Source organism: Nansenia antarctica (genome assembly GCF_963989245.1).
Source record: "Nansenia antarctica genome assembly, chromosome: 4".
In the NCBI taxonomy this organism is placed as follows: Eukaryota; Metazoa; Chordata; class Actinopteri; order Argentiniformes; family Microstomatidae; genus Nansenia; species Nansenia antarctica.
In genome coordinates, this window is record NC_137689.1 from 13,341,406 (window position 1) to 13,360,294 (window position 18,889).

The 18,889-nt window shown below is 43.9% G+C and overlaps 2 protein-coding genes across 2 annotated transcripts; one reads left to right on the forward strand and one right to left on the reverse strand.

Moving 5' to 3' along the window:
* Positions 1 to 1,232: 1,232 nt before the first annotated feature.
* cdh15 (cadherin 15, type 1, M-cadherin (myotubule)) lies at positions 1,233 to 8,170 on the forward strand (the record flags this gene model as incomplete). The annotated part of the gene is made up of 13 exons (XM_080529049.1): positions 1,233 to 1,415; positions 2,315 to 2,470; positions 3,116 to 3,260; positions 3,489 to 3,670; positions 3,906 to 4,034; positions 4,169 to 4,351; positions 4,972 to 5,216; positions 5,623 to 5,765; positions 6,301 to 6,531; positions 6,707 to 6,946; positions 7,053 to 7,198; positions 7,648 to 7,842; positions 7,970 to 8,170. The coding sequence occupies 13 exons, from the start codon at positions 1,233 to 1,235 to the stop codon at positions 8,168 to 8,170; spliced, it is 2,379 nt and encodes a 792-aa protein (XP_080385175.1).
* Positions 8,171 to 9,546: 1,376 nt separating this feature from the next.
* spg7 (SPG7 matrix AAA peptidase subunit, paraplegin) lies at positions 9,547 to 17,820 on the reverse strand. The gene is made up of 17 exons (XM_080529971.1): positions 17,497 to 17,820; positions 16,878 to 16,980; positions 16,693 to 16,785; positions 16,110 to 16,351; positions 15,588 to 15,727; positions 15,296 to 15,398; positions 15,047 to 15,172; positions 13,864 to 14,026; positions 13,415 to 13,588; positions 13,160 to 13,284; positions 12,419 to 12,521; positions 11,690 to 11,800; positions 11,342 to 11,457; positions 10,991 to 11,147; positions 10,741 to 10,904; positions 10,550 to 10,627; positions 9,547 to 10,307 (listed from the first exon to the last, which is right to left on the reverse strand). The coding sequence occupies exons 1-17, from the start codon at positions 17,728 to 17,730 to the stop codon at positions 10,101 to 10,103; spliced, it is 2,439 nt and encodes an 812-aa protein (XP_080386097.1). The 5' UTR covers positions 17,731 to 17,820; the 3' UTR covers positions 9,547 to 10,100.
* Between the last annotated feature and the right edge of the window lie 1,069 nt (positions 17,821 to 18,889).

The window sequence follows — 18,889 nt, forward strand, 5'->3', positions numbered from 1 at the left end:
AAATGGTTATTGACGTTGCACGTTCTCTTTGATTGATTCTGTTGATATGCTACTCATCATTCAGACATCCAGAGTGATTGAAAAGCTTTCCTGTACATCTTTGATATTCAGTACAGACTGTGTAACACTTTGGTTGGAGATATTTCTCAAGACTTGTTTTTTTAAGGGAGACCTAAGTTGTTCGTCTTGCTCATGCTGAATCCTGAGTTTTTGTTGTGAGGAATGATGACAGGCGGTGTCTTTAGGAATGTGTGTGTGTGTTTGTGTGTGTGTTTGTGTGTGTGTGTGTGTGTGTGTGTGTGTAATTTTGTCACCGGAGCAGAGTCGTCAGGTGACCCTCAACCCTTAGTCAGGTGCGGTGTCGGGCATAAAGGGGAGTCTGTGGGAAAGCAAGGGAACTGTATCCATAGCTGACAGCTGGTGTGTGTGTGTGTGTGTGTGTGTGTGTCTGTGTGTGTGTGTGTGTGTGTGTGTGTGTGTGTGTGTGAGTGTGTGTGCGACTGTATGTGTGACAGACAAAGTGAATAGAACAAATGTGTGTGTGTGTGTGTGTGTGTGTGTGTGTGTGCGTGTGTGTGTCTGTGCGTGTGTGTGTGTGTGTGTGTGTGCGTGTGTGTGTGTGCGTGTGCGTGCGTACGTGTGTGTAGATGTTTCCTGGTTATAAAAGGAATTATAGCTCAAAGGAACAGAGGAAAATATGTGTATTAGTGTGTGAAACGTGAACCCATGCTCTTAAACCCCACTACCCACACCAGCCCAGTGGATTCCACATTAGGTACGCGGGTGGGGGGCCTGAGAGCACCATTACCCCAGGCGGCCAAATGGAGCGGCAGGGCAGGGCAGGGTTGACTGCTGCACCCTTCACCAGAACTGAGCAGACCTGGGTACAATACATATCAGACCTGGGCAAAAATATATATGAAACGGATAAAAATATTAGAGAAACGTGAGGTGTGCTTTTAAGAGTGCCTTGACTGCAGGGTTTGCCCAGTGCATCTACTGCACCTGACAAGGAAATCGCAAGCACACACAGTCACAATTCTTCTTTTTTTAAACACTTATCCTGGTTTGAAAACATTTAGGTTAACATAATCTGTATTTATTTTTTATATATAACGGCGTGTAATCATCAGGAAACGTATGGCTCATTCAGATCATCTGACTAAAAGCTTCGCTGCTATTACATAGATTGAATAGATATTAATAGAGTATATATTGACTTTCCTGCACTCATGCCATTCTGCTTCCTACAGGTCTGGGCGGCCACAGGAACGGGCAAGGAGGACCTCAACCCTGCCATCCTGTATCCATGGAGACAGAGGAGCGGGGGTCTCAGCAGGGTGAAGAGGGACTGGATCATCCCTCCTATCAGGGTCTCGGAGAACAGCAAGCAGGTTCCTGAAAACCTGGTCCAGGTAACATGGTCCCTTATATACGTATATACTTTAAACCTTATTATACCTTATATATACCATATACCTTATTAAACCTTATATATACACCTTATACTTTATCATATCTTATATATACCTTATATATACCTTATTATACCACTGGTCCAGGTAATATGGTCCCTTTGATAACTACTGTCTACCACTGGCCAGCCCCCTTATTGTAAACATTGATTATACATCACTCTAGATTAGAACACAACCTGGGTCAATGCTTGAGCTGTGATTCGTTTAGTTTACCTGGTACAATGGTACCAATTGAGTAGGCTTAAAAGTGCACTCCAAGACAAATCAAACATACCTCACATTTCAAGGTACGTAACATAACATAACAGTATTTGACACAGGTCTGCTCAGGTTCGTAAGAATGTTTACTAAGTAAGTGACCTATGTGACTTCAATGTAAATGTTAGGATAATACTGTCACTTTGAGCCACTGAAATTAATCTGGCCTTACATGGTCATGAAGATATACTCCAGACAGCCCTCCAGCTCAGACTGATGTAGACATGCTTATTTTATGATAAGAGATGTGGTTTAAATGATCATAAGCTGACCATGATCAAATGTGACTCAGATAGCATCTCTTTGATCCTGCTGAGTGAAAGTGACCACAACTAAACATATAAACAGAGTTTATCATCATAACGGTGAATTAGGTGAATATAGAGCATAACAACAACAAAAAAGAAGCACACAACACACTATGCCTCACACTACTGCAATACCCCACTATCCTATCCTCTCTTCCATAGATCTTCACACTCACATCTGGTGCTGTGTTGCACACACACACCCCTCTTAACCTTCTAACCTGAAATTCTGACCCAAGCCATCGTCCTGTGTTGTGTGTGTTCCTCTAGATCAAATCAGACAAGGTTTTCACTGGGGAGGTGATCTACAAGCTGGAGGGACCCGGGGTCGACCAGGACCCCAAGGACTTCTTTGAGATAGACGATAAAACAGGAATGATCAGAAGCAAGATGCCCCTGGACCGCGAGAAATACAACAGCTTTACGGTATACAGCACCCACACGAGACACATGAGCAGCTCCTTAGCCCAAGCACTCTGAGGTCGTCACTGTCACGCTAATAAGCCAATGTCATAGGTCAGCCATCATACTTCTTTGGTTTGGGTAACAAGGAATCTCAGATGACCGGTGACATGGCACATGTTATCTACCACACTGTGGCCTGGGGTGGTCCTGTGGTCTAGCACGCAGTGCACGCATATGCCCATGTTGGCAAGGGTTCGAATCTGGCCCATGCCCTGCTGACATGCCCTCTCTTCCTTGATCTCCTGTCTCTGTCAAATAAAAAATTTAAATAGAAGAGTGGGTCTGCCAGAGTCATTTGAATGACCTTGACAATCACAGTTGAGGGAGGATGAAAGTTAGTCTCTGATATCCTATTTCATTTGCATTGTAAAGTCTGTAACCAAAGCATTGTGATAAAGCTGGGCATTAAGGAGCATTAAGAATGAGCAGTTCTTATTGTACTGTATGTTCTAAGTATGACTAAATGTAGACTCAAATAAACTCTAGTAAGTAATAAAATAATCATATAAGGAAAGAGAACTGCGTAGATTATGATACTGTTGAAGCCCAGTAGTATTTGTCTTGTGACAGCAGTGTTGATGATATGCTGTGTTTTGTTTTGTGTAGCTCAAAGCCTTTGCCCTGTCACCCAGCGGAGAGAGGCTGGAGAATCCCTCCACTATTGAGATAGTAGTGCTGGATCAGAATGACAACAGACCAAGCTTCATTCAGGATGGGTTTTCTGGGTCTGTAGCTGAGTTCTCTGTACCAGGTAAATACATCAACACACACACGCACACGCACACACACACACACGCACGCACGCACGCACGCACGCACGCACGCACGCACGCACGCACGCACGCACGCACGCACGCACGCACGCACACACACACACACACACACACACACACACACACACACACACACACACACACACACACACACCTTGTGCTGGCTTGCTGCACTACTTCATAATATTATGTCTTGGTTTTGACAGGTACATCTGTGATGACTGTTTCTGCGACTGATCTTGACGACCCAACCACAGACAACGCTATGCTAAGCTACTCCATCATTGGACAAGAGAGCATACCTCCTAACCGCATCAACAAGACTATGTTTGGCATCAACAACCAGACAGGGGCCATTTACACGCGTGACGTTGGCATAGACCGAGAGGTAGGGGGCGCCACTGGTACTCTAGACACATCCAGTAAAGTCAAAATGATTGTTAATCTGAGGACGTCATAAAGAGTTATTTCTCTTCTCTATGTGGAGAAAAGCATTATGATATTACAAATGTGTCAGAAAAATAAAAAAATGTAACATAATTAATTAATTAATGAATAGTGACATATGCTATATGACATCATATGACATTAAACATTGGTGTTGTTGTGTGTATTCTATACAGGTGGTCAAGGGTTTTAAGTTGAAACTGCAGGTTGCTGACATGTCAGGAATGGGGCTCACCAGTCTTGGCCATGCAATTATACATGTGTCTGACATTAACAACCATGCCCCACGATTCTCCCCAGACCTGGTGAGTTTGTGGTTGTGGTTGTGTGTGTGTGTGTGTGTGTGTGTGTGTGTGTGTATTTGTGGTGATGTCATGTTAATTTCTGTCTATAACCATATCTAGATCAATTAAAACAAAAAATGTTTTCATGTCTCCAGTACGCCCTATCAGCTGTTGAGAACAGAATGGGTGAGATTGGTCGAGTCATTGCCATAGACAATGACGAGCCTGGCACGGGGAACTGGGAGGCTAAATACACCATCACCAAGGGCGACCCCTTTGGCAACTTTGCCATCCGGACTGACCCTGTTACCAACGAGGGGATTCTGACACTTGTGAAGGTAAGTCAGGGCCATATATTGTATACCTCAATCTCAATCATCCAATGTGGTTTCTTCACAATGATCTGTATGAACTAGACGAACTAGAAGTCAAAAGTGAGTACCATTCATATTGCTTACATTTACAGTACGTCCGGTCTATTTAGATCCAAGCAGATTATGGAGAAGAGGCGAGGAGAGGAAACCACATTAGATGATTGAGACACAGCCTATATATCTGATGCATGCTGTTGTCATCCAGCATATGCATGGTCCATTCTGGCTGGATGTCAGTTGGGTGTGTGAATACACGTGGATCATGATCAAGCCCCCACTCATGATGCTATATCGCCATCTAGTGGTGACTTACTGAGCTGCTATCAGGCCATAGAGACACATGCCTGGCTTGCATTGCATAAGCATGGAAGACTGATGTATTGTACACACACACACACACATTGGTACAGAATCATTCAAAGCCCTGATATCATAACTTTCTACTGCTTCCCACACTACCCAAGTTATCCACCCATGTTATCTCAAGTTAGTTCTCAAATGTTTTGTGTGCTTGCATTCGGCCAATGCCTTAATTGGCTTTTTTTTGTCCACGTCTTTTATTTTGTCCACATTATTTCTTGCAGCCACTGGACTACGAGACCCAAGCTGAACACACATTGATTCTGACAGTGGAAAATGAGAATGCACTGAGCACCAAGGCCCCTAATGACCCTGTGAGCACCGCCACTGTTGTGGTGGCGGTAATGAATGAAAACGAGGCCCCTCGCTTTCGCAATGACCCCATTGAAATTGTGGTTCCTGAATCAGTGGTCCCCGGCACAGTGTTGGCCGGTAACATCGCCTATGACCCGGATAATGCCAAACTCAGGTAAGATTAGTCTCGCATTTTCTCCAGCCTTTAAATGACCTATCACTGTTTCATATGTACAGAAACATGTTGCCTCCTGATTTACAGTATCTGCTTCTGAGGGTCACGATTCTTTTTTGTATGACATTTCATCCCAGGTTCACTTATTATTTATTATTATTCCTTTATTCCTTTAACCCTTTGTTGGTTAGTTTGTAGTATAATTACTTACTTACTTTCATCTGTTGGATAGTTTTGCTTTAGTTTGTTAACATCCATTGAACAATAACTTATAGCTTAAGCTTTATACAGCATTGCAAAGTAGCTTTCCAGCCAATGGCATTACATAATTTGAACACTTCTTTTATGTGTATACCTACAGTATATCAAGGTGTGAATGAAAACATTATTCTGTTATTCTGATCAGGTATGAGATCAGTAAAGACCCTGAGAAGTGGCTGACAATCAATCGTGAGACTGGAGAAATCGTAGCCAGGAAATCGTTTAACGTGCGCTCCCCTCACGTCAAGAACAATATTTACAATGCAGTTGTCAAAGTCACAGATACAGGTGGGTACCCTGAGTCAGCCACATCCTCACCTCTCCAATAACTACCTGGGATACCTCTATGAAGGCTTCAATGGCCTCTATTCTTTGCAGACATTGTGATGCAAAGCGACCATCTGCTCAAGAGAGTAAACAGCATTATCTACAGCATTTCTGTCTTGATGTTTTGAATTTTGAGGATTGCAGATCCAACATAGGCCTACCCTTAGTAGTGTTGAAACTACTAGAGTAGTTAGTAGAGTAGATAGTCCTTCATATTTATTAATTTCCATGCTTGTGCTAAAAGGAGATGAAACAAGAAGCAATGTAAACAAACAAAAAAAGGTTCTACCCTAGATTTGAAAAGAGTTCTTTGGCTTGCCATATGGTGCCATAGGTGTTCAATAGAATACATGGAATCAAAAATAATTCTTCAAAGGTTTGTCCTACATGGACAAGCCACAGAACTCTTATTTTCTAAGAATGTAGTAGTGATTCATGTGTATATGCATGTTACATGTTGGTTGTCTTGTGTGTTAATGTGTGTATTTCCCTCTAGACGCTGGTGGAATCTCGACTACAGCGTCTCTGGTGATCACACTACGGGAGACTAACGACTACCCCCCTCAGCTCTTCCCCTTGAGTGGAACTGTGTGCAGCAATTCGGGCCGCGAGAGTTCTGGTCTGGTTCTGACTGCTGTGGATGGGGACCTGGCCCCTCACGCTGCACCGTTCTCCTTTGATTTGCTCACCGATGTGTCCGCCAACTGGACCATCATACAGGTCAATGGTAAGGTCCAGAGTGAGGAGGACATTTCATGGCTAGGAGTGACCACATGTCCTCCAAGGACCACAAAGAGTGGATTGTTGATTTCACCTGATTGAACTGTATATCTAAAATAAAACGTGAATTAATCCAATCGCTCTCTCTCTCTTTCATTCTGTCTCTCTCTCTCTCTCACCAGAGACCCATGCAGTGCTGCAGTCTTTCGTCGAGCTGGAGAAAGGGGAATATGCTGTGTTTGTGTTGGTGGCTGACTCTGGCATCCCTAGCCTCAGCTCCATCGCCCAGGTCAACGTGACCGTGTGTCCGTGTGATGCACACGGTGAATGTAAAGTTATAGCGGCTGCCATATTCGGCACACGTGTGGGGATCAGCTTCATCGCCTTAATTGTCATCATGGCCAGCATGGCACTCTTGCTGTGTAAGTGACTACTGATGCACAGGCACACAAGCGCACACAACGCATACTTCCCAGGTGTTCCAGTGCAGTGAGATGAATCTCTCTCTCTCTCTCTCTCTATTTGCAGTGCTGCTGCTCGTAGCTGTCGCCGTGGGTAACTGCAGGAGGCATCATATCAAGAAAGGAGGAGGGCTGCTAGTGGGGGAGTCTGATGATGACATACGTGACAACGTCCTGAACTATGACGAGCAGGGAGGTGGAGAAGAGGACGAGGTCAGACCATCACGCTAACACACGCTAACATAACACTGTCTAATATTCTACACAAAGGAACGGTGTGACTTCAGGCTTTTGTTCCAATCAAACAGTCACACCCCTGGGGTGTATTAAGTGAGGCGTTGTAAATAAAGGTAGTACTTTATCGAGCTGGCTCCCATGTCCACATGACACACTCATACCTGTTCATTTCTAGCTGAATGCTCTGCAACATTCCACCCTCCTTAACAGGCCCCAGATTAAAACTAATCGAAGGTTTCAAACAAGGTTACAATAACACCCTGGACTGATACTGGCCCCTTGTGGATAACATTAAAAACAACATATCACATCAGCCTGTAAACCCCCCCCCCCCCCCCCCCCCCCAATTTCCTAGTACAGTATTTTCACCTGTCTTGCCCTATAGACACTTCTAAGTCTTTCTCTCTCTCTCTCTCTCACTCCAGAATGCCTTCAACATTGATCTACTAAGAAGCCCCAGCGATATGCCACAGACCCCGGCTTCCTTCTGCTCTCGGGTCTCAGGCCTGCCCAGGGGAAAGCAGCCTCTCAGGAGAGATGCCCCACACAACCTGCCCTCTCCTACCTACCCACGCAAACCCCCTGCCGACCCCACTGACATTGAGGACTACATCAATGATGTGAGAGAGGGTTTCAGGATAATAATTATACCAAAAATAAAATGTATGGCTCCCTGTGCTGTTCCGGGGTCAGGGGTCAAGTAGCATTGAAATGCTATGTTTTTATCTGTAACGTATGTCTCCACAGGGCCTGGAGGCAGCGGACACCGACCCTAACGTGCCGCCCTATGACACGGCTCTGATCTACGACTACGAGGGGGCCGGCTCCTTGGCGGGCAGCCTCAGCTCCATCGCCTCCACCGGCTCGGACGCGGACCAGGACTACGACTACCTCAACGACTGGGGGCCGCGCTTCAAGAAACTGGCCAACATGTATGACCCGCGCTAGTGGAGGGTCCACTAAACACCAGTTCATATCAGCAATTAGAATAGAGATACCCTCATTTGCCCTCTAAAGTCTACCACACCTCCTTCTGCACCCTCTCAATTCTGCTTTAGGGTACAGCCTGAGATTATCCTGAAGTACAGGGGTACTTTGTTTCCAACCCCCCCCCCACCCCCCAACCCCGCCCTCCTTACAGTTGTAAAGGTCACTGTTGTCTTGTCAGAGACTATGCTGGTTAGTTTTTAGTTTTGGACAGCTTTGATCTGACAGTCACACAGCATTCTGGATATGAACATCTCAGACCAGTCCTGTGTCTGCAGAGTGGAGGAACGAAATGAAACTCATGGCAGATCTTACTATTAATGTCCTCGTGCCCTAATGATGAGGGTTAAGATGGTGCCCAGTGCCGAATATGAAACGAAGGTCCATTTATGTATAGTGGTGGTGGCCATACCAGTCAGGTTGTTTAGACTTGAGCAGTTCACTATCGATCACTATCGATTGTTTTGGTTAGAGTTGAGTAGAAGGCCGTTATGTGCAAGGATTGTAAATGACTGACTTCTGATGTACATGAATATTGATAGGAGGGAAAGGACAAGCATGTTAGTATGAAGAAGACAGAACGTGTGGTCGGGCATCCATGGCTGGTTGTAGGTTTGGGGTTACCACCAACCTTTTTTTTTTTTTTTTAACGTTTTTTCTGTTTTATAAATGATTATTTTGTATATACATCTGCTTTAATACGATTGATTTTATCTTATATCCTCTTATAGTTTTTCTATAGTTTGCGGTTTTTGTTCAATATCTGACGTGAATTTCAGATGTACTGTATGTCCTCAATTTTGAGAACTCTTAACACAAAACTGTTTTAAACGTTACATTTTGAAATGTGCATCAAAAGTCATTGAAAAAACTGCAATACTTTGTCAGTTATTCTTCTCCCTTTTAATTATTGACAACAGTCTATCTGAAGTCAGTGAACTCAGAAATGACCTACCGTAATAATATTTGATGGGATATGGTTTGGTGTGTTTGTCCTTGTGTTTTTGAGAGTTTTAATACACAGTATCCTGTCTGTATAAACAAAGTGTTGGGATGTTTCAGATGGATTAACATTTGTAAATTATTTACAAATCACTGGTAATAAATACATGTGAATCTTTCATTTCCATGTACACTTTTTTATATAAAAGAAAAAAAAATCAATGCCAGTGTCATGTCATTTACACTATTCCTTAAAAAGTATAAATGTAAAAACTCACACAGTATACAATCCACTGTTCCTTGGCTAGTCATGATGAGTTAGTATGAAGTCTGATCTAAATCTGATAAAAAGCAACATATTATGGCAACCTTGAAACCTCAAGGATAAATTCAAATAAAACTTTATTTAAATACTCCAGACCATCACAGGAATTTAGGGCCAAATCTCTACTTCAAATCTCTACTTGGAGTAATTCAAGTAAAGATTCAGCCCATTACAAGGTAATGCATATTTATTGCAGCAAAGATTGCATTTCTGCAGCAATTCTTCCAAGTAGTCTCCATTTCTTTTCTCTGTGCATCCCAAAGATAAAACCCAGAGAAATACAAGTGCCTCTTAACTACTATTTCTGGTTGACATATGCTCCTAAAGACTCCCCATAGGACATAGAGGATGAGTTCTGAGTCGTATTATTCCTCAACAATAGCTTGATCCATAACTGTACTAATTATAAACAAATCACAAATCAAACGGATCAAACAGCTCATCTGCTTACTCCTGATACTGATATCCACCAGGAAAAGCCAGTGAGGTGACTCCTTACAGTTTGTGTTTAATTCATGTGATAAATACCTGCAGCCCCACAGTAACCGTATGGTCCTTCTACACACTAGAGTCTGTCTAGTTTCCTGAATGTTTCTATAGTGTCCTGGGGAGGAGGGGGAAGCATCACACAGGATGAAGACGCATCTCATCATCATCGTCCTTTCGGGGAGGGGGCCGGGGCTCATCCTCCCCTGTGTCTTGCTTGTCTTTCTCGGCCTCGATCCAGCTCTGAGGGGCGATCATCTTTTTGGGCCCGTGGGGAGGGGGTCCCAGCAAGGCCTCGATATCTTCGTAGTTCACCACTTCCCGCTCCAGGAGGGCATTGGCCAACTGAAGAAAAAAAAAGCAGAGATACAAATTGTATGTGACACTAAATAACTATACACATAAACAAACTATAACGCATTTCCTCAGAGTGAAACCCCATAGGTCGTATCAACTGCCCAATAGTTGGTCAACTGTGAATGCAAAAGCTAAGCTTTTGTCTAACAAAAAGTAGCTCAATTGGAACACAAACCTGAAATATGGTGCACACATATACTGTACATGTACACACACAAATATGGTCTTACCAATATCAGCTTGTCTCTGTTGTCCAGTAGCAGTTTCTCTGTCTGTCTGTAGGCACGGGCTATCAACATCTTCGCCTCCTACAAGACCCAAAATACAGATAACTCCTAATACTTTCAAGGCTTTCAAGGATTTTCAAGAACGATGGGTACCTTGGACATTCCTTATTCAACCGGGTGTGCTGCTAACTCACGTGGTCCATCTGTTGCTGGAGGGCTTGGCTGAAGGGTCTGCGTCCGACAGCACCCTGCTCCTGCGTCTCAGGGAAGGACACCTGGCCCACGCTGGCAGCCATCCCGTACTGCTTCACCATGGAGTACGCCACACGAGTCACCTTGCGCAGGTCATCCTGAGCTCCTGGGGAACACACACCAACACATCTTTACAGACTGTAGCTGTAGAGGTAAAAAGTGTGTGTGGGTGTGTGTGTGTGTGAGCTCTACCTGTGGTGACCTTGTTAAAGGTGATGGCCTCTGAGGCCCTTCCTCCTAGAGCCATGCACATCCTCTCAAACAGCTGCTCTGTGGTGAAGAGGTACTGATCTCGTGGCAGCATCTGGGCGAACCCCAGGGCAGCATTGGTCCTGGGGGCAATGGACACCTGGCCACCGGTAAAGGAGGACTATAAACAATATATCCATACTTCTAACATTACATAGCTGTTCTTGGTTCCATCTCATACACAGACACAGACAGACGGTTTAAGTGCAAAGTCACCTTTTTCGACAGTACTGCCGAGGACAAACTGACGGTAGAAGATAGAAAGGGGAGGGGCTAGTGTCTGGTGTGTCATACCTTCAGGACGGCCTCTGTGTGTTCCAACAGCCATCCAACCAAGGCATGGCCAGACTCATGGAAAGCCACAATCCTCTGCTCCTCTTTGGACAGGATCTTACTCTTTTTCACACTCCCTGTACACGCACACGCACGCGCACAAACACACACACACACACGAACACACACACACACGAACACGAACACACACATAAACACACACACGAACACACACACAAACACACACACACACACACACACACACAAACACACACACGAACAAACACACACACACACACACAACACTGAGTCACAAAAACCCTTGATGTTCAATAGTGGTAAGCTCATAGAATTGTCTTGGACTTGTACCTGCTATGACTCTCTCCACAGCGTACTCAAAGTTGAAGGTGTCAATGGACTTGTAACCCTCTCTGGCAGCATGCAGGGCCGCCTCGTTACAGATATTGGCAATGTCTGCCCCTGAAGGTTTCATGACCAGAAATATGAAAATAACATTATATTGTCATTCTGAAATCCTGCAGCCTATGTTAAAGGAACATTTCACCGACTCTCACAACAGGAGGTTATTAGTGGCCTTTGTTGTCTTAATAGCCTGGAATTATTAAGGAAGCAAATAATCGAGAAAATAGGATAGGATATTTTACGGACCAGGAAGTAATAGTCTGATTGATGAACTTCCTACAGCTCCTATGGTGCTTTGCACCCCCAACCAGCCCCAGAGACGCGTCTAAGATAAGATGCACGTAAGTAAACACAAGTGATACATGTATGCTCTAACACAGTGATTATGGATGTAAGAAAACCAGGCATTAGGTAGCTAATTTGGTAATGGTAAGCTCTCTCCTCCCTAAAATCCCTTTTTAGTTTTCAAGACCATGTGATTACCCCCAAATACGTCCTTCAGGGTAAATTCCTCAAACCAGTGATACTTAGTTTTTCATCTACAGAATGCATTTGAAAGCTGTTTTTCCACATGCCCACGCATTCATAAGATGATCTGGATTTTGGACACTGATAGTGATTCCAGTTGTTGTCCTGGAGTGAGCCAGTGTAAAATGTAGAGGGTCATGTGCGTACCACTGAACCCAGGGGTGAGCTCTGCCAGACGCAGGGAGTAGAAGCCAGCTGGCTGGGTGAGCTTGAGAATCTTCAGATGCTGCTCGAAGATCTCCTTCCTCTCCTGAAACACAGAGGAGTTGAGGAAACATCTTATCATTGGAACATGTTGGGCTGGTTTCCCAGACACAGAGTAAAAGGTGCATTGTCTGCAATCTGTCATTCAAACAGCTGTGGGATTGGGCTGGAGAAATGGAATCACTCTCGTTTTCCAAGACAGAGCTATAGATGTAAAGGGCCATCCATGAGATCAGAATTATAGTTTTAACCATGCTTTGAAGCTATACAGTGTTTACAATTGCACTGTTAACAAACAATGGAGTAAAACAAGATTATATTTGGGGTAAAACAGCTGATCTAAGCTCATAAAGCATAAAGTTACATTCTTCAAGAATCAATGGCTATACATCAACAATTCAAAAGCCAGAAAATTACAGACTGTCTGTTTAAGCCTAATCTTAGACTAACATGCATATTCAATGGAGAATGTCTACTGCAAATGTACTAAGTCCTGGACTAGGCTTTATCAGTGTCCAGGTAACCAGCTCATCAGGTGTATTTGCTAGGCAGAGAAAGAAGACAGTGGACTGTACCTGCTAGACCTGGGTCAAATACAGTACATATGTCAGGTATGTTTGATTTAGCATTGAGTTTGCACTACTGGGGATATTCCAGTGGTGCAATTGTACCAATTTCTGGTACCTGCAGAGTGGGGAGGTCGATGAAGATGTGCCTGTCCAGTCTCCCTGGTCTCATGAGCGCATTGTCCAAGATGTCTGCCCGGTTTGTAGAGGCCAGGACTATCACATGGTCAGTAGTTCCCATTCCTGGGTGACAATGATACATGATAAAACAGTTGATTGAACAGTTGATATTGTTGAATAAGTACACATTTGTGAACCTCTCCCTAAAGTCCCAACTACTTCCACTCATATCTATTCTCTGCCTCTTCCTCACCGTCCATCTCCACCAGTAGCTGGTTGAGCGTCTGCTCTTCCTCTGTGTTGGAGAAGCCTGACGTGTTATTGGAGCGCTTCTTTCCAACAGCATCAATCTCATCTATATAGACGATGCAGGGAGCTCGAGCACGCGCCTCTTTGAACAGGCTCCTCACCCTGGCAGCACCAAGCCCTGCACACACATGGAAATAAGCCTCATCAACTATGGCCCCCATTTTGCTTGAGCTGTGCAAAAAAATAACAAAAAATAACAATATGTTATATGAAGAGAAGAATCTGAATTATTCATTGCGATGTGATACAAATGGTTGCTTCTGGGACTTTTCCTTGGTTTACAATCAAGAGATACATTCCACATCTGTACATGAAAGCTTTACCTTTTGCTGTCCACCGTGTCTTTTTTCCCCCCAACAAACATAGATCCATAGAGCAAAGCAGAGATCTTACCCCCTATGACCTCCACAAACTCTGATCCTGCCATGGCCAGGAAGGGCACCTGGGCCTCTGTGGCGACAGCCTTGGCCAGTAGAGTCTTCCCACAGCCTGGGGGCCCCAGCAGCAGGGAGCCCTTGGGAACTTTGGCCCCCAACTGGAGGTAGCGGTCTGGGTTCTGCCAAGAGACGTCATGACCAATTATGTACTGTGAGACTGACTGCTGGTGACATTGTTAGCATCATAGAAGTAAAACTCAATGGGCCGGTTTCACAGACAAGGCTTAAGCCTAATCCTAGACTAAAAAACATCTTCAATGGAGATTTTACATTGAAAGTGTGATTTAGTCCAGGACTAGGCTTAAGCCTAGTAACACTGTTTTCTTGCTTGTTCACTGATTCTGCACCTGTAGTCTCCGTTGTTCATATCTATATGTGTGTATACGTATGTTTTCTTTTATCACTTATAAATATTTTCTTTCTTTTTTCTTTCAATTTGCTGTCTATCTAGGAACCGGCACTGTACTGCCAGCCAACATATTATGGTGCAATGCATCTGACTTGTCAATGTCAATCTTTTTTTTTTTTTTTGGGGGGGGGGGGGGATTTTATCCCCTTTTTCACCCAATTTGGTAGCCAATTGAACCCAACCTAGCATCCAATTATCCCCTGCCTATTGCGTAGGATCCGCCGCACGACCCCGTGGCCGGCAGCCCCAGAGGAGGCCGCCAGACTAGCTGACTGGCTCCTCGAGCCCTGCACCGTTATTCCGGCACCCAGGGGGCGGTGTTGCGCGACGGATCCTTGTCCGGAACTATTCCCATACCGCCCTCGGGAGCGGCCGCTCAATATGCCGCTCCCTGTGTGTGCCCCGGTCATATCCGGATCTGGCGAGCTGGGATTCGATCCCAGTCTCCGGTGGGCAGCTTGCACTAGTGGCTAGTGCTTAGACCGCTACACCACCGCGGGGCACCATTCAATGTCAATCTTATTGCATCTTTCCCTACTCAAACAATCAATCAATAAATAACATCACATTATTGAAATGAGCCAAACAGTAATGTCAACAATGACACAAGAAGTTCAGTAGGTGAGGTGAGGAGAGGGGAAGTGGATACTGGTACAATCTACTAAGAAATACCAAACAAGCTGGTGGTGATGTTGTTGGTGTTGTTTGCAAATCATGTTTGCACTCCTACCTTTAGGTAGTCGACAAACTCCTTCACCTCCATCTTGGCCTCGTGCATGCCTGCTACATCTTTGAAGCTCACACCCTTCCCAGATTTGCCATCCACAATAGTGAACTTGGCCATCTTCAGCTGGTTCTGTTGGGAGAATCACATACAAGTGGCAGAACGACAACAACATATTTATATACTACAATTTTCTATATAACCAAAAAGAAAACAAAGACAGGAAAAGAAACCAGTAGTTTTGCCTCTACTTACAAATGCACTAAAGCCGCCCTCTCTACCACCCATACCAGCCAGGCGGAAAATATACCAAAGGATCGCCACTCCAATGGCAGCCATTCCAAGGGCATAGAGCGCACTGTGACAAAAACAGAAACACACAGGCTGAACTGAGCAATCATGTCAGTAGTGAAGACTGTATTAGACAATCATGTCAATAGTGAAGAGGGTACTTTGATACTCCTCGTTTGCCACTAACCCATGGCAATACATTTACCCTTGAGCAATCACAACAGAGTCGTTGGCTGGCTGTAGGGCAGGTACTTACTTTCCAAAGAAGCCAGTGCGTTTGTAGGAGACAGGTATCCTATCCTTGGTGTCGATATTCAGCTCCTCCTCTGCAGTTCTGAGCTTCTCCTCAAATTTGTCAATATTGGCCACCTGCATACGGTACATCAGAGCCAGCCTCTGCACAGAGAGGAAGTTTGTTTGGTAAGGGTGGTAATTACTCCTGAATCATCTAGCCTAGATATTCTTGGTGTCAAAGGATCTTGGTATTGTCCTTTCAAGCAAGTCAATCTAAAATGTTAGCTATGTAGACCTACCCTAACCCAACACACAGACTAACCAAGCGCTAGTCAAATGGAAAAGAAAACATAAGAAATGGAAGGCATACAGTATATGCTACGAAATGCTTATATTAGACATTTGACAATTCCCTATGGGAAAAAAAGGGTTATGGTTAGTTTTTTAATTTATTTTTTACTTGAAACAGAAGGTTCAACTAACTGATTTTGATAACACACTTTATAGCTCAGAAGGACATTGCTTAACACTTATTTCAACCTACAGGCCTTCCGAAGATGACGGCTCCAGGGTGTAGGTAGATTTCCACAATATCGCTCTCGGGGACCACCTGAACACGAGAGACCTCACCCTTAGCCAGCATTTCGTTGACAAAGTCGTTCCAGGAGATATTTCCCCCACTGGTATTGATGGAGTTAAGAAGGCTCATGATGAGGGCGATGATGAAGAGTGTCCGCAGGCGTTCCCGATACATCTGGTCTTCCTGCTCCCGCCTTTTCTTCTCCTCTATAGGACAAGAAGGGTGATGAGGGGGAGCAGGACAATAATTCACCAGTAGGAACGACAGAAATCTGCTGCACACCCAACAAAATATGCAAGGTGCAGGGGACAAGAGAATGAAATGAAGAAGAGAGTCTTCACACACTTTTCTACTGCGCTAAGCATTTAGTTAGAAGTGACCTTCATCAGAGCAGGATCAACATTTCTGACCAGATGTTTAGCTAAATTAATATCTGAAAGGTGGCATTATGTGGGGGGGAAACAATTCACCCATGGCACGCCGCACAAGGTAGCCAATATAAAGGTTTGGAACTCAAATGTTTATGCTGCTGATGCTCAATATTTGCCTTCATCTTCTTCTGGAGTCTTCCCCTTTGGACCGGCATCACTCTTCTTTTTGTCTGGTTTGGATTGAGACATGCTAAAATAATTTGTGGCTCCTGCAACGACAAGGCTACTAGTTATCATCATCAAACTAGGACATATGAATGTTAGTTACTTACTTGAAGAGGGTGAGACAGGCTCGTCTTACCTAACAGATTCCACAGTCCAAGAGGGTTTTTCATCAGATTGTTCTTGACCAGTGCTCTGCTTATCCCCATCAATCTGGGAGTTATGGGTCTGTGCAGGAGATGCTGAGAGAGGAAGCAATGGTGATGATGAATAACCTGACTCTAGATCAGACTCTAGTATGCACGTCTGAGCAGCTAGATGTAGTGAGGCCGGGCAGGAGGTATGAATGAATGAATGAATGAATGAATGAATGAATGGTCTTTATTGTCATTAATATAGTACAGGTACCATACAACGAAATTTGGGAGGGGGGGCTCCCCTGGTGCTAGGAAAAAAATACTAAAAACAAGAAGGGAAAAGAGCTGGTTTACATAAATAAAGGCTATATACACTGTTTACTATACTATACTATACAAATAAAACACTGTGCTGTACTCTATGCTATGCTAAGGTAGAGCCAGATTCAATGATTCAATGTTTCTCTTCGAAGAATAGTGACATGAGTCATGACAACAATTTAATTTGATGTGACTGAGGGTAAAGATCTAGTAGCATAATGAATACAGACAACGGATGAACAACAACAACAAAAACATTCTACATTCTACATAGACCCAACATCTAGCTAGCTAGCTTACCTGAATGAGCCCAGCAGAGGTGAAGCCCCCCGTGTGTGGTTGACTCACGAATGCACGAAGTGAACCTAAATGTGACACCTTTTGACTGACACATGTCGATAGCAGACGTTCGGCGTTAACGTTGTATGATCGGTTGTTTATCAATGGGTAGTTGTTGCGACCTGTGAATGTCCATGGGCTCTTGTAATGTCTAGTACAAGAACCAGCGCGCCGTTGCAAAAACAACGCTGCCATAATCACCGATGGTGTTGAAGAGCACTAGTCTAGGATAATATATCTGTTATAAATAACATTGTCGTCTTCGACCATGCATTATTTACTCAACTAACTGGCCAACTTGAAATAGGCGTTGAATGTGACTTCGTTCTCCGTGCAGTATGTTGTTATTCAACACAGCGAACATAACAAAGATGTGAACCACCATACGAGATGTTTCACTTCCCCCACTTTGACGTCCTCAGCTCAGAGGGATGTTACACCACCACCACACCATTTGATACTATCATTATAAACTATCACTATTATATCACTATATATATGCTGATGTATTATTGATTATGTGTTCATCGTTTGACCTTTTAATTGGGTTTTGTGGTCATGTCACACTGAATCATTAGGGGAGTGTATGGTATCTTTTTGCAGTTAAAACATCTTCGTAAATGAACTTTAACCCTGACAAAATAATTTCGGTTTGAGAAAACGTGCATATTTTTACGAATAATTAATAAACATGCCTGGCAAATGTCAGTAGATTGCAAAAATAAATAAATGGTAAGAGGTTGTAACAATCTCTTGACTTAGTTGCCTCATATAATGGTGTTGCCTTTCTGTATGCGCAGTTTTGCGCAGCACTGTGGATCGTCGACAATGTTTCTCTGTCCGTTCGATTTCGTTCTCGGGAACTCGTAGCTGCAAGTTGCCCTTGTCGGCCACCGTAGAAGTGAACTCCGACACGAATGCATTCGAGTGATTTTGAAGTGGCAACAACAACCAATGACATTTCGTTTGCAATTCACGATGAACGATAACAAACTATAAACATTACACGTCATTGTTAATGCTGTATTAATTTGAGAATGTAATGTAAATGTATGTGTCGGTAAATTGATTCCAAAAATGTTGATCATAAATGGCCTTGACTGAGCCCACACAAAGTACTCTGACATGTATCTGAATCACTTTGGACTTATGAACTGCAATGATTATTTTTGTGTTGTCCTCGTATTGTATTGTATTATTTTGTATACTGATATGGACCTATGTGTCTGAAATAAAGTTATATTGAATTGAAAGTTTCCCACTTGGAACTCAGACTTGGAAGGTCGTTCTCGTGGTTATTTCCCTCTCGGGAACTCGTGTCTCCGGGTTCCCAACAGCTGCCGAACTCTATTTG